The sequence below is a fragment of the Meleagris gallopavo genome, chromosome 4, assembly GCF_905368555.1.
Source record: "Meleagris gallopavo chromosome 4, MGAL_WU_HG_1.1, whole genome shotgun sequence".
In the NCBI taxonomy this organism is placed as follows: domain Eukaryota; kingdom Metazoa; phylum Chordata; class Aves; order Galliformes; family Phasianidae; genus Meleagris; species Meleagris gallopavo.
The window spans coordinates 24,589,303-24,612,778 of NC_139407.1; the positions used below are offsets into that span (position 1 = coordinate 24,589,303).

At 38.3% G+C, this 23,476-nt stretch overlaps 1 protein-coding gene across 3 annotated transcripts in view; it reads left to right on the forward strand.

The window, feature by feature from the left end:
* The first annotated feature begins 15,847 nt into the window (after positions 1-15,847).
* Positions 15,848-23,476, forward strand: part of LOC100538470 (epigen) — a 58,187-nt gene continuing 50,558 nt past the window's right edge. The window contains exons 1-3 of one of the 3 annotated variants that reach the window (XM_085222491.1): positions 15,848-16,036; positions 20,227-20,411; positions 21,358-21,480. In XM_085222491.1, the coding sequence (XP_085078617.1) occupies positions 15,909-16,036; positions 20,227-20,411; positions 21,358-21,480 (436 nt within the window). In that variant the 5' untranslated portion in view covers positions 15,848-15,908. The remainder of the gene's footprint in view (positions 16,037-20,226; positions 20,412-21,357; positions 21,481-23,476) is intronic. The other 2 variants (XM_085222489.1, XM_085222490.1) reach the window with 2 other exon arrangements.

Sequence of the window (23,476 nt, forward strand, 5' to 3'; positions counted from 1 at the left end):
TCTGGATGTATTACTTCTCAGTATTTCGTGTTACAAATATATTAGTCTTAGATATTACAAGTATCACTGTGCAAGTAAATGTCACACATAAGAAAATAAGCAAAATACGCAGAAAATTCTCCTGTAACAGATGGATTTTTTCATTAAAATTATAGAGATAATTATAATGTAAGAGTGTAAGCATACTAATTCTAAATAAGTTGATAGTAAAGATCCACAGAAGGTAAAAGGCCAAAATTTCAGATGACTCAAACCAAGATTTGGACACACAAACAGCTATTCTTCTATGTAAGATAAATCAAACTAAGAAACACCTGAGGAAGTTTGCTACTACTGCTGTCTGAGTGTAGCAGCAAAATTTTACCATTCTTGGCTGACTTCCTTGTCTCTCTATCTAAAGCATGGATGTTCAACCTTCTGGCTTGCCTGGGCCACATTTTTTTAAAAACATTTCTTATTAAAACTTAAAGAAAATGTAACAAAAACGTAGAAGTAGAATCTTGTTCTTGTGAATCAAATGCATTAATATCTGGTTCAGTTGAATTGTCTGCAATTCTTAGAGCATTCAAGGTGTCTGTCAGATTTTTTATGATTTCCCTGTTTCTGTACTTAATCTTTGAAAACAGTTGTTTGCAAACATACATACTGCCAAAATCAATGACATGAATGAGGCATGATTATGAATCCTGAAATATCTTCTGAAATTCAAAGCAGAAAAGGAGGCTGCATGTTTCTTTTGTTGTTCACAGGAGTGTGTTTAGCCAATGTATCAAAAGGCACGAAATTATTTGCCGTAACTTGAGCTTCCTGCATGTTAAGACTCATCTTGAATACTGCTATGGTATGAAGCAGCATAGTTAAGTTGATCATTTGCCTTCAAGATGGATCTTTAACTCATTTAAATGAGAGGTCAAATTCAAAAACTTTAGCACAAATTTTCCTTTTGATCCCATTACCTTTGGTTCTGTTTCTCAAAGGGTCAAATACTTTTTGTATTTTACACTAACATAGCCACCTTACTTTAGAAAATTACATTCTCATAATCAGCTTCTATACTTCTAAGAGACTCATGGAATTGACAACGCCAGCTCCTTAGATTTCATGAAATGCATAGCTTTGATGATGATTTGCATAACATTATCCACTTTAAAAGCTTTTGTGCGTGTTTTCTTGATATAAGATGCAGTTATATTTCATCAAATTTGAGTTGCTAGCAGTAATTGCACCAGCTTTTTTTTTTTATTTTAGAAGTCCCTCTTTTTTTTTTTTTAATCAACATCACTGGAGCACCACCAGTAGCATTACCAGATATTCTGACAAAGGATAAATTACTTCAGTGCATTTTTCGCTGCTTCATACAAATGAAGAGATTAAGTTGGGTCTTCCAATGGCAGCAAAGAAGTCATTTCTACAACTACATTACATTCATTATCAATACCACTAACAAAAATGGCAAGTTGAATAACAGTAGCAACAGTACTTTCATCTACTACCATAGCCTAGCATTCAATCTAGCAGAATTATTCTGCAAGCGTCTTTCCATAGGTATTCCTGTTTCATCAATTCAGCTACAGTTTGGAGAGAAAAGCTGATTTTACAAAACTTTCTTTTAAATGAGGACAAATTATATCTGCCACGCTTTCCATGTATTTCTTAATAATCATCAGTAAATTTTGACTTTTTTTTTTGCAATTAGATGTGCTACCATAAACAGTTTCCACTTGAGTTGAAACTTTAAAAAATATTGTTGATATGACAGACTTTCAGTTCTGTTCTTTTGCTGTTGTTTTTTTTTTTTTCCCAAGAAAATCCTTGCATTGAATTTGGCAGCATGCTCTTGTTTGCCTTTTTAAACTGTAATCTTTAAAAACAACACAATTTCCTTACAAATTAAGAATAGTATCATATCGTCTAAACAAAAAAATTACCTGTCCATTTTTCATTGAATTCCTTCATTAACTTCCTCTTTTTTTGGGGGGGTTCTGTTTTTCTGAGATAACATTAGGTAGGTTGAAACACTTTTAGCAATCACTATGTTTTACTCAACAAGTGGCACAAGCTGTATCACTTGTGTCAATTCCATTTTAAATTTAACACATCTTAAGGGTGACATGGTTAATGATGCAGGCCACTACCATGTTAGCAATATGAAAGCCATACTTCCTGCATTGAGGCTTCCTTCCCTTCTCCTTAGCGGCTAGGCTGACCAGCATTTTGCAGAGCTATAAAGAGAATGTTGAAAGCTAGTAGCTCATTGACTTCACAGATTGCTTTCTCATACTCTGAGGAAAGCAAAAACATTGTTTAACTCCAGAATCACTGATTATCTAGGAAAAATACTGCCTCGACACCTGAAGTTTCCTAAGATAGAGCACTTTGACCAGGGCATTGTTTTATTATCAATCTATGCTATTGAGATATTAACAACCTAACCTGTGAAGAGATACTCCAAAACTACTCTCAGGACTTTCAGACACAGAATATCCTAAAAAAGGCTATTGGGAGTCTTAGAATTTACTTACCCCAAGAGAGATTGTCCCCAGCCTGGACAATCTGATTACAGACTATCTACACTTGCATTTTGTAAAGCATATTCCTCTCTTGAAGAATGGACTGTGTTTGGCTAGGTGACTTTAGAATTAACAAGTATCGTATCCAGATCTTTATGCCAGCAGTTCACTGAGGAATGTGTCTTTGGATTATACTATTAAGTAGCTTTGCAGAACTCCTCACATTTACACATTCCCACTACAGAACGTTGGCTCTAAATTGCTCATCTGAAAAACTCACTTCCACTCCTGAGGTTTTCCTGGTCAACTAATACGTTAGGAGAGCAACAATAGAAAATGCTTCTCTAGACAATTTTGACCACTCTGGAGATGGCACAACTAAGAAATTAGATTCCAAATATAGACTTGTAAGGCATGAGGCAGGTATGACTGCAAGACAGGTGAGCATACAACTGATAAATATAATATGACTAGTATTAATTATTTGGTGGCAACTACAATGTAAGTTCTGATAATTCTGTGCACATTTTTGGGTTGCTCAAGCCTGTGCAGTTGTATTTTTACTACCTTTGTGAAACTAATCAATTTCACTAAATTAACTGTGTGATCATATCATGAGTAATTTGAACAGTCGGGTCTAATAAATAACATTAATCTTTCCAAGAAATTCTGAAGTACAGGGAAGAACAGCAGATATAGCTGAATCTTCCTTGGCTGCCAAATGGAGGTAGACCATTGGCTGCTGCATATTAGACAATGTAGCCTTTCACTGTAAAATAAAGTATTTTCTTCAAAGTCTAAAACTGTATACCAAGCAATTCAGATAGATAATGAAATCTCATATTGTGCTGATTTGTCTTTACTGAAGAAGGACATCTTAATACTGAACTGTATCTTTTGTTCCTATTTAAATATGGGTCAGGCAACAGAAGTGTGAGTTTACATTCATAATTCCTTTCTGAAAAGATAATTTGACATGCTCTCCCTCTTTCCATTTTGCTGCGTATCCAGCTTTAGTTGCAAAGATCATTTACTGTCCTAATGCTTTTCCCCCTTCAAAAGTGTCTACACATGCTATGTCTCGCGATGAATACCCATTTGTAAACAAAGCAGTGATTCATTATTACAGCTGAAGGGCACTGTTTTACCTGAATGTAAACTCACCATTTTTTAAAAACCTCACAGCTTGACACTTGAAATCCCATTGAGCACTCTGAAAGCCTTGCTGACATGGACTGATGTTCCAAACAATTAACTTAATAACATCAACAACTGGAGGTTAGTTTCAGCCAGGGAAAGCGAGTCAAGTTCATCCCTACTGTAAACCTAATAAAGTCAAGGGAGGTAAGCTAGGGTTCTACTTATTACGGACAAGTATTTGACCTCCATTTTTCCTGCTCTGAATTAATTTCATGAGACTAGCTTACTGCATTAACTGCTCTGTAGAAAACTAATTGAAACAGTTTTGTTGTTTTTATTTAAAAATTAGAACCTATACACTATAATCCTGCTTTCTCAGAATACTTTCTGAAATATTAATCTGTTAACATTGTTACAGCTCAGAAGGAGATAACCACTTCTCAGCTGTTAATTATCCCTCACCTGAGATATGGAGATGTGGTAGCTGCTCACATAGGTATTTCTGTTGCCCTTCTGGCTTATGGATTGTCTGTCCTAATGCATCTCTACATAATTTGGAAATCAACTGATCAACTAAAGACATCATTTGAATTCATGTTGAATCACAATTGTCTGAAGAACGAACATCTATGGACTTAAGGACTGTGATCATGACAATCTCCTTATTATCACCTTTGCTATCAATTTCTCGACAGTGTATGTTGTATTAACCTCAACTTTTAAAGAAATACCCTGTACTAACTTAAGCTAGCAATTTTATTTCTTCCCTACAACTCGATTTAACAGTGATAGTTCAATAGTGAGCCTACTGTTTTGTGGCAACTGATGTTATCATACCTGGCAAACAATACCTGGGAACATCCAGTTTCAAGCTGGAGAATGACAGATTAATAGTTTTTATTTCTGAAGAGAGACAAGTGCTTGGAGTTAGACGACAGAATGACCTGGGTTGAATCATCCAGTTTCACCCCCCCCCCCCCCCCCCCGCTATGTACAGGGTCACCAACCACCAGACCAGGCTGCCCAGAGCTCCACCCAGCCCAGCCTTGAATGCCTCCAGGAATGGGGCATCCACAGCCTGTTCCAATGCGTCACCACCCTCTGGTGGAAAAAGATGTAAAGATGTGAAGGACTAAGGCATTGCCTTGAAGTTAAGCTGTTTCCTCCTCTCTTTGATAGTCATACATGAGAGAAATTCACAAGTCATACAGAAATACTCAGGCTCCAAAAATAACATCTGCCACAGCCTGTCCATAGTGGGTTTTCATTCTAGCTTTTATCTATCTTCATGATACTGATAATTTCTATTGCTATATCACTACTTTAACAGAAAGACTTTAGAGATTTAGTACAAGCTTTTCAGTTATTTCACACCAGTTAAGTCTTCAATGGTACAGTTAGGGTTCCCATATTAACACTAATCCTTTTCCACTTGTACATGCTGTGCTACAAAAGAAGTTAGCAAAGTAGTATTCCTGCTTATAGAATTCAGGCACACTTATATACAGTAGCTGCTTGCATTTGCCATCTCAGTCACACATTGATGACCTTGCCATTGCAATTTAGTTGCAGGAACAGTAAAAGAATATATGATATGAAGATACTATTCAGTAGTTCAAGTATAATTATTTGTAATAGTTTTAGGAATGTTATTAACACAATAATTCAGGCACTGAGTAGCTGTAATGAACTTGTCTTAAAACACTAGGTATGTTCAATATGAAATTGCATTCAAGAGAAACAAAAGTCATTAACGTGATTTTTCAGAAAGACTATTAGGTACAACACCATAGAACTGGAGATGATTATTTATATATCCAAAAAGAGGAACTATCAGGGAGCATACTGACATACAGCAAGGTCATGCTTAGATCAACACATGCTCCTAAAGCATGATAAGCTGTAGGGAAGACAAGGAGGCATATACTTGCATATAATTTAAAGGCATTTCTCCAAATCTTTCAGAAGATGAAGTTCTTGGCTATTGTTAATGATTTCTGAAAAGCAATGAATGTAGGTTGAAGGTTGAGGTAAATTTTCTTTCATAATATAAGAGCAAGGAGCCATTTAAAACTGATAAATAACATGTATGAAATCGAAAGAATCTTCTATAAAGTGCTCATTTAATACATTGAGCTCTCCACCATGAGTAGTAACTGTGTTAACAGTTGACAACATTCACATATCTATTAGTAGAAAAACACAGTAAAGAACATGACTGCTTCTGCATGCCCAGAGTAAGTCTTAATCTTAAAATAAAGATACCTATGTAGCTCACAGATTAAGCACATTCTTTTCATGCACAGTTAAGTGATTTGTATTAGCACAGAAACTGAATTTTCCAGTATAGGATATGCTGGATAGATATAGGATATAGGATAAAAGCACAAAGATTTGTCTTGCACATTGCTTATACTTCTAACAAGTTAGAATTACAATATATTCTTAGTTTGCGCTGAGAATACAGAAAAACAGTATAACATACTATGCCATTTCATAGACACAGCAACACTGAAAACATTGCTAAAGCAAGTTTGCCAATTACCGATGAGATTCAGGTGAAGTTCTTTAACAGGCGTTTTCAACATCAAAATTGTATTTCGTCTGCCCTGATTACAATGATCCTGAGAACCCATTGTTTGATTCAATGGTCAACACTTCTTCTGTATTCCTTTAACAAAAATTTCTTGCAATAGATTTTCCTTCCACACAGCAGCTGGTAAATACATTTATGGCCCTGAGTCTCTTACAGCAAAGTTGTCATGAACACAGGAATGCTGTAGTACAATTAGGGGTTTATCAACAGTCATACTCCAACAAAATGCATATATGTTATTTTCTTTGCCTTTTTAAGCTATTATCCTTGCAGTGAGAAGTGACTACTATAAGTTGACCTGGCAACCAACATATTGAATATTTCTACTGCTGTGCTCTAAGATGATTATCATTTAATATATATTTACTTCAACAAGCTTCGACAACTGTTATTGTTTTTAGATTACTTCTAACCTGCAATGCACTGTTCAGTATTCACTACTCCTACTAAATAACTTTTTCTTCAATTTCCACCATTAAACATTGAGACATCCTTCCAAAAGGGACACTGAGCTCCAAAATAAGAATTCACCACTGTAGGTGAGAGTTTCAATAGCTAGGAATGCAATTGCTCCAAAAATATAGCAGATAGAAATACTCAATAAGCTTGAAAATATGGATGATAAAGTAACATTGTTTTAACATAATATCCAGTATCTATTTCATATGTTTTGGTTTTTTTTTTATTTTTAGGAGTCTTCAAATCTAGGATAATGCTAATAACATAACATTTGCTTCTTTAAAAAAAAAATTGTATACTTCTTCCATTTCCACTGATTTTCATAAAGAAAATACCACAGCTCAATTCAATTATGAATAATTCAGGTACTTCGCATGGCATGATTTGCTTTTGAAACAACACAATATCTTATGACTAGGCTGAAAAAAGACATAAGCCAAAACAAATATCTTCTCTTAAGTTTAATTTGATTATAAATACCTACAAACTTTACTTCGACTAATGAAAGTCAAGAGTTACTAATTGAAATTAATGGACCTTTCCAGCATATAACTAGCATAAGAAAAGACTCTTGATCTCAATAAATACTTCTAAACAGCACGTCATCCTATTTGAGCTGGACCACAAGAGACAGTAAGCCACTGAAAAACTGCTTAAGTCCAGCAACACAGATTTTCTAATTGCAGTGCTCATCCTGGGCAACATAGAAATTGAACATAAACTCACCTTAACAGCTGAAAACATACATTTAACAATAATATCACTTTGCCTGTCTCTCGCACATAAATCATGTAGTGCCACCTCATCTTTGCAACCCGTATCTCCTCAACTACTAAAAATTGCTGGCATCACTAACTCATTTCATATTATGCTATTTCTTTCTGTCCAACCTGTCACTTCCTCATTTGCTCCTGCACCTCATGGTTTGACAGATGCACTTGTAGGAATGTTTCTCTATTTCTTGCCTTATTCAGATTCTTCTATGATGCCAGCTTCCCCAAGAGCACTGCTGCATCATAAACTGCTTCCTATACTTATAAATAGAACTACAGAAGACATTGAAACACTACAAGAGTTGTAATACTGCATATGCGTAGGACACAACTTATTTCCAACATAACTTATGTGGGTTTACTCTCAATTCATAAAGCCAACTGACATTTATAAAGGAAAAGCATACAGCCCAGATCACTGTGGCCTGAACAAGTCTATCTCACTGAAATGAGCAGGGAATATACTCCACATGTATACAGCCTAAACAGAGTACTACACGAAGTATATTCATAAATTCTGAAAAAACCAAGCAGATTTGTATTACGGGGTGTTTGATTTTATAGGCTTGATTTTTAGAGCTGCTGCTGATAGCTATACTTGTGTACCTTGAATGGTCTAATACAAAAACAGGTATGTAAGTTTCATTTTTCTTCTTTTATAAGTTTAAAAGGGAAATTAGTGTACACTGGTGAGTGGCTAAATTGATATGAAACAAAATTAATGAAATTGATGACACAACATCAGTAGGGATTTAAAGTACTACTAATGAAAAAACCACCATGGTCTCCCATAAATCTTATCAAACAAGTCTGTTGACCAAGTAAGAAATCAAAATACATAGCTAAAGCCAAGGAAATACTTGTGTAGCTGTTATTTCTCTCAAGCTGATGAATATTTATTTGAAAGACAAAGTTTGAATGTACAGGTGATATAAAGTTAATGATTCATATGTGACTGCATGCAAACAGAAACTGCTTCTTCCCAAATTATTTGTGTTTTGTTAATACCAGCCTTTGCTTTTTAGTCCACATCATCTAGTCCAGCTAGAATCTTAGAACTATTTCTATGTAGTATCTGACAATTTAATTAATGGTTTGCTTAGTCCCTCTTCCAAGTCATTAATGAAGGTGTTAGCTGAGACCAATTCAAGCAGTAATCCCATGGTGCTCTGGCAGACCCCTCTCCTCACAACATAATTCATCCTATCTTTTGTTTGGAAGATACAGCTGATTCAAAAGTAGGCTGCCCACCCACTTAGTGTGTTAACCATAGGGAGCATATTACACCAGTTACAGAAAATCACTGACTTCATTACTTGCTGCAAGCGGAGTATGTTGACAAGGTATCAGAGGAGAATTTGAAATCTTTTGGTTCTCCACACCCAAGAGACAGTTCTGTAAATGGACAATTCACAGAATCAGATCCCTACCTTCTGAAGAGAAGCAGTGTTGAATTACCCGAGATATGAACTGAGGTAAAAAGGAAAAAATTCAAGTTGAGGGAAGCAAGCTATTTTTCTTTTAGTGTTCCCAAACAAGAACATAAACTGAAAGTGACTTATGAGAAGTCAGCTCCCTCTGCACCTGTGAGGGTAAAGTAGCTGAACTAGCATGCTTCTACAGATTAAGGATTCAAGATATTTTTCTCCTCCAGATAATCACACAGGTAATGTTCTTATCTACGTGGAATCATTGATTAATTCCTATCCACCCTCCACTCCCCTACTCCCCTCAGTGGTTTGTTTCTCTTCCTATAGTCTGTCATATATTGTTGATAGAATTTTCTTTTCTGGTAAATCAGCTTCCAGGTGTTAAAAGCAAGATCTTTCACCCTTTAAACAAAAGAAAGTTATAAAAAAAGATTTTGGTTTATTTCATGCAGTTCATTTCTTCCACACCCAACTCTACTTAACAGTAGCAAACAATATTTTCCTAGTACTTTGGTACAAAACATTTTACAAAACTCACCCTTCTAGTCACCATTTTAAACAGCTTCTCATCTCCTTGGACTTAACTTACAATCATACTATGGGAGATAGGTAGGAGAACAGGCACAGTTCACTGCTTTTTTAACTGCTTTTTCCTTAGCCTGAGATGGGCCAGACTACAGTCCACTATACAAAATTCTAATCATTTATTATGTCTGCATGAGGGAACTCAAAGTAGAGTTTGAAACACTAAAAAAACATTCAAAATATCCACAGGCAAAAGAAATATATAATTACTTGTATTGCAATATTACCAGCTATTAAACTGAGGAAATGTATCAAAAAAGCAAGGTTTAAGCTTAACAGTACTTTTATCAAACAACTTTACACCATGTCATACACTGCCAAATAACTTTGCTGCCAAGGAACATTTTCTCCACAAACCATGAGAAAGTTAATGGCACAGGAGCCCATCTCTTACTGCCAAAGCAATCAAAATCAGCACCCCTATACTGTTAGTCCTCTGCCAGCACCTCTTAAAAATAGTATTACAGTATCAGAAGGTGAAAAAGATAGGAGCTAAGCACATACAAAACAGAATTTGAAATTCAGTTAAATGGCATGAAGAATCTTGTACAGAACTCAAAAATAGCCAGAGACATATAGCTGACAAGCAGTGTGGATCTCAAATGCATAGAAATACACAGACTGGAAGAGACCTCTGGCATTCACCCAGTCCAACCTGCTCCAAGTAGGGCCCAATTGCAAGTGAGAGCTGTTCCCCAGCATCTTACATTCTTGGAGAATATTCCTAATGATGTTTCACATACACCCTGGACAACTCATTTATGTGCTTGCTCTTCATGATTTTTTCTTTAGTACAGTCAGAATTTTCCTTGCTGAGCAGAGTTTTCCCTCTCCCTTTTACTGTGCAGCTCTCTGAAGAGCCACTGCTTCCTTAATAAGTTCTCCTCTCCTTAAGTAAAAACAGCAATTGAAGCTGTGTATAAAGTCTCACCTTCTCTTCTGTTAAGTAAGCCCTGCTCTCAGCCAAGGTCATTGTGTACTCCAGCCCCCCAGAAAGGCACTGGTAGAGCTCAGCTGGTCTCTCTAGTTAGAGAATATCTTCATGCAGTGAGAAATCCAGAACTACACAGATATGGTCTAGATAAAGTTCCACACCCCCCAAGCAAAGAAGTAACCATTTCCCTTGACCTGATAGCTATTTCCCTTCCAATGCAACACTAAATGCAGTTCACTGACCCTGCCATAAGCACACAGAGCTGACTCGCTTTCTGTGATCTACCACACTCCTACAGACCCCATCCAGCAAAGCTGCTCAGAAATGTACATACTGACATACTTTGTAAAAAGCAGCACCTTTGCAAGCCCAATCTTCTGTTTCAGTTTTCTCAATGCTACAGAATACCCTAAACAAATACTCCACAACCATCCACCCTGACATCTAGCAAGCTATCTAGTCTTTGAGGGGGACATGTTTTTTCTTTCCTTCTGCTTCCTACTACTTCTTGCCCTTAAGAGGAAAATAATTCATTCTGGTTGGTCCTTCTCCTGATTCCAAAGCTCTTTTCAGCTTTCAGACAAAGAATAACATGAAAACTTCAGCTACAGCCCTGATAGGCTGCTTTCTTCTAGTCAAGAAAAAAAACCTGTTTTACTCTCCATAAGGAAAGTAAGAAATTGCTTTAGACCTAAAGCTCTTTGCCATATTTCAATTCTGTCTCTAGCTTTTATCAAACTCATTCTTCCCTTTTACCCTTGACTAGTGGTTCAAGATCAAACAGCAAGTGCAAGGTTTTTGGACACGGGCTTGCACAGCTTCATCAAGGAGCTTTACACCACTTTTGAGCACAATGAAACAGCGAGTACTTCAGAAAATGAAAGCAGAAATAAAGTTCATAAGAAGCAACATTCATATGACTTTCATGAGTTAATTTGACTTCTGTTATTGTATTCTTACCTAACTTGCTCATGGAGTGAAAGTAAAGATAATAAATAGATGTATGAAGACATCTAGTTTAATTTAAATGACTGTTTGAGAATCTATGAGCTATATCAGAGATTTAATCAGATTACTGATGGAGCAGAGCATAATCATTCTTCCAACACAACAGCTGTTGAGAAGTTGCCATAATAACAGTTACTTTTAATTAAGTGAATAACATCAAAGCCTTATTAACTTCATATCAATAATGCAACTTTGATTCAAAAGTTACTAAAGAGATAATCCCCAACTTTTTTATTGTTGTTGTTAAGACCAGTTTGTGAACATCAATGATTTCAATCCTAAAGTCAGTTTGTGGGTTTTTTTTTCTCCTCTCCTGTACTTGGAAAAACATAAATAACAGAAAACATTCTCACAAAAGTCCTTCAAGAAATGCTACCTATGTTCAGATAAATACATTTAAAATATACTCAAAATACTATACAGACAAAAAAAGAATTGGAAAATACCTAGTCTGATGCTATAGGTATTGCTAATTAAAAAGCTTCAATGTGTAAAGCTAGATATTTCACTAAAGGATTTACTAAAAGGGTTGCTTTAGTGATTTTGAAGACCCAAAAGAGTAAGTGAAGAATCTTGATTTACCTTCTGCTCTTCCTGATTCTCTCTGTGATTCAATAGTGGCTTCATATTTATTCATTCCTTATTTTCTGAGCACATGCTTAGTTTGTGAGAAAAATTAGAGATCTTTTCTCTTCCTCTTAAGTGTCAAATCTTAAGGCTATTTAAAATGGAGTACTACACATACACAAACGTTAGATGAATGCTTGCAGCAAGGTATTAGGAATCATGTTCAGGCATAACAGAAGAAAAACCTAAATACATATCATACTACCATTTCTATAAAAGCCCTTGTTTGTCCTCTGAAGCAGCAAAACTTCTTCTGGTAAGTTCTTTACAGTATCAGGCAAAGTTTTACAAGGGACAGCAATAGTCACATCATTACAATCAGAAAGATCAACACAATGGAAAAGTGACACAAGAAATGTAATGGTAGAGAAACTAACACAATAGAGAGAGAAGGAAAAAAGTCTGCTCACCCCTCACTGAAGATCTAGGTTCACAGGGAAAACTCCACAAAAAAGAGAGCCTTCCAGAGTAGGGTCAGCCCTTAAATGGGAGTCAGGCTCCACCCCTTCTGGTCACACAGCTAAATTGCCTTCACCTGTGCTCCCAGGGCTAACCGGGTCCTTTCCCCAGGTGCTCAATCAGTGGTTCGGGCTGTGACTCAACAGTTACACATACACACATAGAGAAAGAAAAGTTAACTCACTCAGTTGGTGATAAGGATCTCTGCCCGCAGAGCACGCCACCTCAAGAAGTTACTTTCCTCCAAAAAACATTCTCCTTTCAGCGGCTAACCTTTAAATAAGGTGCCCAGGGGGAGGCACACCCTGGGTTCACTTATTCTGGTCATGTGGGAAGCGCCAGTAAATTGTTTGCACCTCTGCTTCTTGGGCCAACCCTCTACCAGATGCTCAATCAACAGCTCAGGCTATGACCAAACCGTTTCCCCCACACCCTTCTCTGCACTTTTTACTACAATCTTTGCTTGCTTAGTTCTGTTTTTAAAGTTTTTGAGATCTTATCAAACTATCTAAGTTTTTAAACAAATATTTGTGATGTTTTAAAGATAGCAAAAAAGTATGACATATAAATCTGAAGATGGCAAACTCTTCATCCCGTGATTGTTTCCTCCTAACTCATCTTTTCTACTTTTAGAAGTAGATATCCACACTAAGAGAACACACCTTGGAGTACTACGTGTATACAAACAATGCAAAAAAAAATATAAAGAACATTTCTATCTCTCTCCAAGCACCAATTTTCTCTTTTTCCTACTGTCTGTTTTAGCATGTAATTAGCCTAGGGGCACTGCTGGACTTTTCCTTAAATACCTGCAAGGTTTTACTCTTTGAATAAACTACTGCAAGTTTTAAATATTGTCTTTCCTCCTCCAGGCAAATACAGTAACTTTCACTTCATTTGGTTAAGAGCCAGTATTTGTCAACAACAACAAAAGTTCTGCTGGCACCAAATAGTGTCTTGAGATGTAGTAGTTATGAGTGCTGTTCTTAAGCTCTGAGTAGATTGTCTGCATGTATTCCAAGAATATCCAACTTCAATGAGATCTACTGTTCGTATCCTAAGGCAGTTCCACATTGCTGTCAAACTTCTCAAAACAATTGTCTAAATGAAGTTAAACTGTGACAATAAAACAGATTGTGATATCGTGAATGGGCAGAAGCACCTTTGCTGATGGACCTGGCTACCTGAAAGAAACCAGAGGATTTGACTGGGTATGGAATGACAGCTTTGGAGAAATTTATAATTTTCAAAATAAATTTATAAAATAATTTGCTGGGTTTTTTTAAATGAAATTTTCAAACATTTTATTTCTGAATTTAGGCAAGGTCTTGGTCATTGTTCTCTGATATTTCTCTGTTGTTCATAAACTGTAAAACATATTTTGTTTCTTTGGGCAAAATATTTTGGAAAAAAAATTCAGGAAAGAGACTGGATAGTGCTTTTTATGGTTATAGACTTTGAAACACTACAACTCATATACTATGCTGAACATTTCTGAAGGCATCCACATATTTTCAGATCTTTATTTTTCTCAAGTTCTATTTTCTAGCATATTCACAAAAAAAATAATAGTATGCCCTTCTGACCATGGGAGTTACAAGAGTTTGAAGTGTTCATCTTCCGCATCTTTCTGTTCTCTTATGAGTTCTATTCAGAGAAATTGATGTTAGCGTGGCTTAAAATTACATTCAGTTTAACTTAGTTTATTTTTGCCATACAATAATATTCCTTGCTACCATCTTTTATTTTCAAAGCTTTGTTAATTACAAGCTTAACAAATGTATTTAAGCTGTGTACCATTGTTCCGAAGATAATCGTATGGGGCTGCGAATCACGGCCTGAACCTCTGCTTGATCACCTGAGGCAAGCAATGAGTCAGCTACGGGAGCACAGGTGAAGGCAATTCCCCTTCTGCTGCAGGAAGGGGTGGAGCCTGGCTCCACCTCTCCTAGACCCATTTAAGAGCCGACCACCGGGGGAAGGATCTCTTCTAGAGATCCACTCCACCAGAGTTTCCTATGCAAGCCCAGGATAGGGTGAGTGTCCTTTTTTTGCTCTAGTATAATAATTGCATAAGCTAAGCTCTCAAATATACTATATCATCTGTGTATTTGTTGATTGTACAATAATACATTAATACAAGGGAGAAAATGCACATAAAACAGAATTTGAGCATTTAGATGTTGGGAGCTCTACTCTTGCAAGCCGATCGCATAAATGTAATATAAAATGTCCTGCAACACAAACAAGTACAGTGAGGCAGGGAATCAGTGCTCATGTGCAAGGTTTGAAAAATGGAAACAAACAAATAAAAGCATGTGTATGCTTATCATAATTCTGGGGAAAGCTGTCAGACTGGTATCTCTTAGTGTGCTGCCGCCACTCTTCTGTTTCAAATGCATTCCTAAATCCTTTTTATAAAGTCCCAAATCTTTATCATGGGACACCTTAATATGAAGCTCACCAACAAAGTTTCACACAAATCTTGAGTTCAACTTCTAGTGAAAACGAAGTGCACACAAGTTTAATTATTGTAGCTTCTCTAATTAAAATTCACTTGTGTACATGAGCGGGAAAGGGGTAGAACCTTATTAAATGGTTAGCATTGGAATGTCTAATTGGAAGTGAGATGTGGAGTTAAAAACCAAGCATGCTGAAGCCATTTGCAGAAAAATATCTAGTTATAAATTCCCTGATCACAAAATACAGTTTATATGATAAGCAAATAACAGGAACTGTTACTTATATAGTAGCATAGAGTAAAGTTATTTTGTTACACATCTGAATTCACATTTTTATTTCAGCAAACTTAATTAACCACACTTAGTCGTGTCCTTTAAGGGTAAAAGTGGTCATCCTTTCAGGAACTGCACAGATTGTATTCAAGGCCTGATCCTTGATAGAAGACTGGGTATGGTCTGTTTGTGCAAGAAATAATTATCACAGAGACACTTGTGAATGCCTCATGAGGTGCATGTTAGGAAAAGGCATCCAGTGCTCTACCTTCAATCCTAAGGAACCTGAGTATTTGTTAAGCTTGTGGAGTTTACTATATCCCTTCTTAAAGGGCAGAAGGAAGAAGAATGGATGGTGCACTTGGAAATGGCACGGTTATGGACTTCCCAGACGTGACTATCGTGTGTACTTTCGTCTTTTTAGTGATGAAGTAACCGTTCTCTCAGGGATAAGTCTCCAGATCCCTCACCCGCTCCCCGCAGCACTTACGCCTCACACCGCTCACAGCTCCGTCGCCCATCTCTGGACACGCTCCACCGCCTCAATCCCGTCTTTTAGCGAGTGCACCGCCCAGCCCCGCTGCCCGTCACAGCGACCGGCACCGCCCTCCTCGGCCCTCCGGGCGGTGGCGCTTCCGCTCGGCGCAGCGCAATGGCAGCTGCCGCGTTCTGCTCCCCGTGCTCCGCGCTGCGGCCGGGCCTGGCCCCGCTGTGCCGATGGCGGGCCCTGCCTCGCCTCGCGTCCCGCCGCGCCGGCAGCGTCCCCCGGAGCGCCGCCAGGTACGGCACGCCGCCTTCCTCCTCCTGGTCCTCCCTGCTCCTCCTCCTCGCGCTGTTTGAAGGGAGGGGAGGCCCGGCCCTGCCCTGCCCTGCCGGTGATAGTGTTCCCGGGCGGGCCGGGCCCTCCCCGGGGTGGATGGGGCTCTATTTTGGGCACAGTGTCGGTATTTCTGAATGAACGCGCGCTGCTGCTGTGCTCACCTGCCGGGAGCTGCTGCTTTCCAGCACAGATACCAGCGGGTGCTCGCATCGGGTCAGCGTTAGGGATGCTTTCGTTGGGAAATAAATCGTGAGCAGGCTGGAGAAGATCCTGTTGTGACAGCTCCTGTTTTCAGGCTTGTGTAGACGCGGATCTAAGTTAGCAGCTTACCGCTGTGTGATGCCCCGCACGTCGTCGGCAGCGCAACCGAGAAGGATGCAGAATGTGAACCATGGATGCAGTGGGGTGGAGGGCACAGTGACGGTGCTGGCTGCTGTCCCACCACTCAGGGGCTACACGGGGTTGTTTTCAATGGGGATATATTGATTGCAGTGCCTGGACTGACTTGCTGCACTGCAATCTTCCTCTGTACCTGATGCCTTACTATTTGCTGTAGTTTTGTAATCCTGTCTCTGTTCAAAGAGTTAAATGAGATTTTAAACTTGAGAAGCATTGGCACAGAATCACAGAACCGTTATGATTGAAAAAGACCTCTGAGTCCAACCATAAGCCCATCCCCACCATGCCTACTAACCGTATCCCTCAGCATCACATCTTCACGGTTTTTTAATGCCCCCTGGGACTGTGACTTCATCACCTTCCTGGGCAGCCCATGCCAATCCACCACTGCTCTTTCAAAGAGTAAAATTTTTTCAAATGTCCAATCTGACATTCTCGCCATATGTTGAGGAATTGCCTTTTTTCTTGTTTAGCTGTGCTCCTGAACATATACAGATGTGAGCTATTATGTGACAGGTTGTTAATTGCAAGTTATTACACTCTGGTCCTGTAGTCTCTTATAGTAGAGGCAATATAGAGTGCAAAACTTTGTTCTGTGTGTTCTGAAAGCGCAGTCTTGTTTTCCCGAAAGAATATGGCTTAGACAGGAGAGGAACCAAACACTGATCAGGCTTGTACAGGTGGGAAGTCAATCCAGTCTTAATCTGAACCAGGAGGTTTTATTGCTTTTGCAAGCTACCTTCCAAAATGATTGTACAACTTTTTTTTTTTCCCAGAGTGATTCTTATTAGGAGCAGAAAACACATTTCTGTTAGACAAAACATAGTGCACGTTTCCACGTACTCTGAATTTCTACGCTTGTCTTAGAACTCTAGACAAAATTCTGAACCTGCTAGAAATTAAATAATAATGATGAGAAATAATAAATACTGCTGCCTTCCTAGAAAACGGAGGCAAAATGCCAGCACAGGTTCTTCTCTTATTTGATGTGTCAGGCAAAGTTTAAGTAACAGATACCAAAGTAACTAAGAGCAAGATGTAAAAATAAATTTAATTGCCAGAATTAATTGCTTGTTGAAAACTTTCCTAAGATAGTATGTTGGCTTGCTGTCATGATCATCAGATGAGATAATTTCTTGTCAATACAACTAATCTTAGGGCATCTCTCAGTGGTCCTCATTTGACACAGCTGTTTAAGTGCTGATAGAGATCTGGGTTTGTATAACTGAAATACTATGGTTAATAGTAAACACGAGATGGTCTTTTCTGTTGCATTTAACCAAATAGACAGCAGAGTGGTAGTGTGTGAACTGCTATATCTGCGTACAGGAACGTAATCTTTGTATTCTAAGTAATGTAATATTTATTGTATGCTTGTTTGTTTGTTTGTTGCCATTAGATTTGTAAAGATTTAGATACTGGCTGAGATGAGGCCAAACTCCTGGGTGCTTGGCCAGTGAGGTGGTCCTCAGGGAAGGCTGACAAAAAGGTCGTGCTACATGTGATGGTTCTTGAGGTAGCCATATTGACAAGTTGGGTATAGTCATGCCATTTTCCAATAGAAGGTCAAGCTGGTGGGTATGTGGAGCACTTCCAATTGCCTGTATCTCGCGACAACTGGAACACTGGCTTGCTGAAGCTTTATACTACTGTGCTCTGCTAAAAAAAATAAAAATAAAAAAGGGTGTCCATCAATGGCTTTGTACTGAGGTTGGCTCTTCCCTTCCTTTGAAGAGAGAATGCATTACTTGACAAACTTTGTATCTCCTTGAGGTGCTCCATTTTCCAAGGATTTGTCTCACTTGCTTCATGGTTTGTTGTCAGTCAGTCTCCAAAGTGCTAGCTTGGTATTTCAGCCAAGTATTCCTTTTCTTTGTACTTTATTTTCACTGTGATACTCTCTGAGACTGGGGGTTGCTCTCCTGGCTGTTTGCTGTAAATGTGTCTGCTCATTAGCATCTCACTCCCAAGCACCTCAAAGTTAGGAATACAAAAAAATAGAGCTACTCTTTGAGTTAATACCTCGTTCTGTGTCTTCTGAGTATCTCTATTGTAACATCAAAAAGGGATAGCTCACAGACAGTCAGACTGTTGTGCACCTTAATGCAAAGATGGAATGTTGCTTGCTCATTTCTGCATGCGTGAACTAACGTGGCGCTGACTTGGTCCCTGGTACCTGGGGTACCCCCGTATGAGTTTCCATTCAAGTTTTTCTCCTTTGTAACTTACTGTCACTTAAGCTTGTGAAAGTTGCTCTGTGCTATCTTCAGAAAGATCCGAGCATGGGAGAGCCTGCTGTCAGGCTCCTGGCTCTGATAGAGAATGTGCATTGTATCCTTGCTTGTAGGATGCGAGAGTGTTTTCTGTTTGTGTGCATGCACGGTTGTGGGTTGTTGTTTTTTTTTGTTTGTTTGTTTTTGTTTTTTGGCTGGTTGGGTTTTTTTGTTTGTTTTTTAGCATTGTAGTTCTCTTCATTTGCTTTGGATTTTTTGATATTTTGATGGCAGAGGGGATGGAGTGTGATGGGGTGAATATGGTCCAATTTCATTGTGGCAGATCTTTGAGACTTACTCAGCAATTATGTGGTTATATCTATAAGGGAGTAGCATACACTTAAAATCAGTTGCCCAGAGTTGAGGAAAATGAATACTTTGGCCATGCACTTAGAGCAAAAATAGCGTAAATGGCTTTTGTGTGTGGGTTGAAAACCTTTTTTGGCACCAGAAGGTTGTTAGCTCTTTCTGTCCTTAAACATTTATGGCATTGCTACATTGTTAAGCACTAACTACTTATTTGGCCAAAGAAGTACATGGAAACAAATGTCTTGTGCCAATGCTATACATGGCCTAAACGTGACTAATGGCAAGGAGAGAAGTGGGGAATGAGAAAGTACAGAGTAGACCATTAGGAAAAGAATAAAAACACATGTATTGCTTTAAAAACAAAAAAATCAAGTTAAGCAATGCCAAAAATAACCTTGAATGTATCTAAAACTGGAGTAAAATTGATGTCAACAATGTGTTCATTTATTGTGTTGTATGATTGTCATTTTATTGCTCCAAAGTTATGTTATTTGAAGAGAGTGAGCAGTAGGAGAAATTCAAGAGTTGGGTGCTCTTAGTTCTGGTCCAGAACTGTGTGGTTTTGGATACTTCGTTCTTCCCTCTGCAGCAAAATCTTCATAGAACTGCTCTGTGGTAATTAATACAAGCGTAGCCTGGATTTCTTCATCCATCAGTCAGATGTAGAAGACTTGTATAAATAAAGCCCCGATTTGGGATTTGGGTACTTTGGAGGATTTCTTCCTGCCCCAGTCTCCTTCTTGTGCACCTTCCTGCTTTTGTCTCCCACCCAACAAAGTCTGTGTTTAATGGCTAGATTACGTGATACAACAATGGCGGTATTGTAGCATTTGAAAGCAGTGCGTGCTGGAGGCTTCTCACTTACTGCAGATTGATGGGGTGCATGGGGGTTTCCACATCACTGCTTGGGGTCTTGATGACAGCAATGAGAGAGAGGAAAAGAGGGTGGGTGGCAGGTGCTGAGACAAGCTCAAGGCACAAGACTCTTTCTTCAGCTTCCCTCTGTCTTTCATGCAGGAAGCTACATGAGTATTTTTCAAGTAGTGTTAGAATTCAAATTTGTGCATCAAAGCATGTGCAAGTATTTAATGCAGTAGACGGTGTGCTCAGAAGTGCCATGGTTATGGACTGTCCAGATGTGACTATTGTGTGTACTTTTGTCTTTTTAGTGATGAAGCAGCCATTATCTCAGGGACAAAACTCGCTAAACAAGTCTTGAAGGAAGTTCAAAGGGATGTGGAATCGTGGATATCCTGTGGGAACAAGAGACCTCATCTCACTGTCATATTAGTAGGAGACAACCCAGCTAGTCATATCTATGTCAGAAATAAGGTAAAAGCAGCTGCAGCTGTAGGTATGTACTAGGTAATATAAGTGTTCCTTTGGTGAGCACAGGACGCTGTTCTTTAAAAAATTCTAAAAGTCGGGAAGAGAATCCCTTTGGATCTTTATCTCATGTCACACCTTTTTCTTCCTCACCTTCTCTGATTTACCTAAGGTGAAGAAGTTGCAGTGATTTATAAAGGAAGTAATTCTTATGTCATGTGCATGGTAGGCATAAATTTAATGGTGCATCTTAAAATGTTACTGGGAGGTAGTTTGCACTGTTACTTTTAGAAACTGCAAATGAAAGGTGAGTGCTGAGGAATAACATTTTTTTTTTCATAGCATCGTATTTACCTTCATCTGTATGTGGTGCATCTCATGGAATTTCTGGCTTGTTGGATGCTGTAGGTCTGCAGTAAAGCCAGGCAGTCTCATCCAGAACCAAAGTTTCACAGCTGTATATGTGAAGGGCAGAGTTTTAGATATAAATCAAATAGTAAAGCTGAGGGACTGATTACCTGGAATACGACTCAATCACCTCAGAATGGAAGAGCATCACAGCTTAAGCAGAAAGCATTTTCTTGCTTTTGGTGGAGCTGCAATCTTGTCCTGTGACTTGAAAAATCTGTTGTAAGTTTGGTCCTGCAGAAGTAGAAGAGCCATCGGATAGTGCCAGCGTTACTAGCAAAGCTAGGTCCATTTGGTTTTACTCATAATTCTCAAGAGCATAGTTATAGATAAATTCTTTTATGCATTGATTTCCAAATATTCTTTGTCTTTGTTTTAATTTTGAAGCTGCTGTGTCAAATTACTAACTTTGTTGTGAGATTGCTCTTGATAACTGGAAATATAGCATTAAAGACCAGAGAGTCTTATTCAAGACAGTTGTTGAACATTTAACAGATTTTTGTACAGCGTGAGTAATCTCTCTCTAAATTTCCTGATACAAATAAGTGTCTTTCTTTTCCTGTCAGGAATTTCTAGTGAGGTCATACTGAAGCCTAAATATATTTCTCAGGAAGAACTCTTGGATATGACATTAAAACTCAACAAGGACTCAGCAGTTAGTGGTGTATTAGTTCAGCTGCCTCTCCCAGGTGGGTGTTATCTCACTCCCTACGTATGATCTATGTAAGAAGAAAATGTTTGATAACTTTTGCTGTTGCAAGTGCATCATAGTGACATCAGTGGCTCCAGAAAGAGAGCAAATATATAATGAAGGGTTAGATGAAGAGATGTCTTTTTCTGTTATTCTATAAATAGCAAGTCTTCTCTCAACTTTGTCAAGTTAACTTCTCTGATTTTGATTTTATTTTTTCCTACCATGTTGCAGTATTTTGTCTTGAATACCAAAACCTTTGTTCATCTCCTGCATTGTGCCAAGATACACTGCTTAGCAGATAGTGCTACAGTCTTTCTCAGAGTGGCTCTTGCTTGCACTCTAAATGTTCATTTGCCTGTTGTGTGCTTTCACCAATATTTGAGATAAGCATTGTGTTAAAGACTTGAAAGCCCCTAGCATGCTCCTGTTGATTGTTTCCCCACTCCAGTTCTGTACAATAATCTCACTCTTTGCAGCTGGCAGTATGGTACTTAGTGCTAAAGTTTGTAGCTCTTCATATCAATCTCTAACTTCATTAAACCAGTGTATGCTTTCTCTTAGGGATTTGCCTAAGCTAAGAGAGTCATTGTAATAGACTGGGTGACGTGTTGAGTTTTCCCCTCTTTTTTATTTTCAAATGTTGTCTTTTATCACATATTTAGACTCTGGGCACTGAAGGGCAGGAGCTGTCTGTTTTTTGAGTTCATAAAGGAACTGAAGGATGCGTTTTGTTCACGTTTGTAATAACAACCAATGTTAATTATTAGTAAGTTCTGTCATTTGTATTACATGAGAAAACTGATGGTTGTGGACAAGTTTGCCATCTGCTGCAGTGAGTTAGCCACTAGGTGGAAGTAGAACATAAGGGAGGAGGAGGAAATCCTGGGCACAAAGTCGGGAACAGCTTGAAAAGGTGGGCTGGTTTGGGAAACATCTATCCCTGCAATAACAGATTAAGGCAAACAGGTGATTTAATGAATTGTCCTCAATATTAAGAACTTACACAAAAGGTTAAGTACTGAGAACCTAGGGATAGAAGTCTTCCTCTCTGTGTGTTGCATAGTTCACAGACTCTCCATACAGATTCCCAATCTACTGCTGTGTTCTCCGGGAATTGGAGGTATTGTGCATATCTTAGTTGCACTGATACTCCATCAAATGGTTGGATACCACTTGGAGGAGTACTTTTTGTGTGTGTGTGTGTGTGTGTGTGTGTGATAGATAAAAAGTCATTGCAATCACCTCTTGAGCAGTCTGCTTTATAGGGACTTGAGCCTTGCAACTTGTCAATTTTAAGCTTGTTGAACATTTCACAAGGAAGGATCAGAACATAATTCCAGTTATGTCAGTTTAAGTCAGTTTAAATATCTGTTGCTGATATGTTTGAATATTTTAAATTCTCAGGTAGGTGGTGAGCTTGCCTATAAACTGATACGTCTGTTACCATAACCACATTAAGAATAAATAGTCTTTCTTCAGCCTGTGAAACTTGTTGTTTTGGGGCTGGCTGCTGTCTACCTTACTAAAACCTTAGAGGCATTTGATGAATAGTACAACGTTTTCAGCGTTACATTGTTTGTATACTTATCTAGCAGAGGTAAATATCCAAACCATCATGAACTGAAAATCTTCCGGAGATTCTTTCTACAGTAGATGTTGGATATAACTTTGATTACTGAATTATTGTTACTGCTGAAACACCATGTTTCCTCCAGACTTCTTGAGTGAGAAACGGACAGAAAACTGATGTACTTCCTTTTCCAAAATCCTTTTGACTTATCTTGTAACAGAAGGATGCAAAGCCCAGAAGTTGTGAAAACCTAATCAGCAGTGTCTGCTCATCCCACAGTAGGGGTTGTTGTGTGGAGTGTTGGATATTTATTTATTTTTCACAATAAGCCACACACAGGTGTGGCTTTTGATCAACACTGGGATAAAAATAGAAGCAGAGGATAGCTTTGTTCTTTCAGACCTGTGAGCTGCAGCAACTT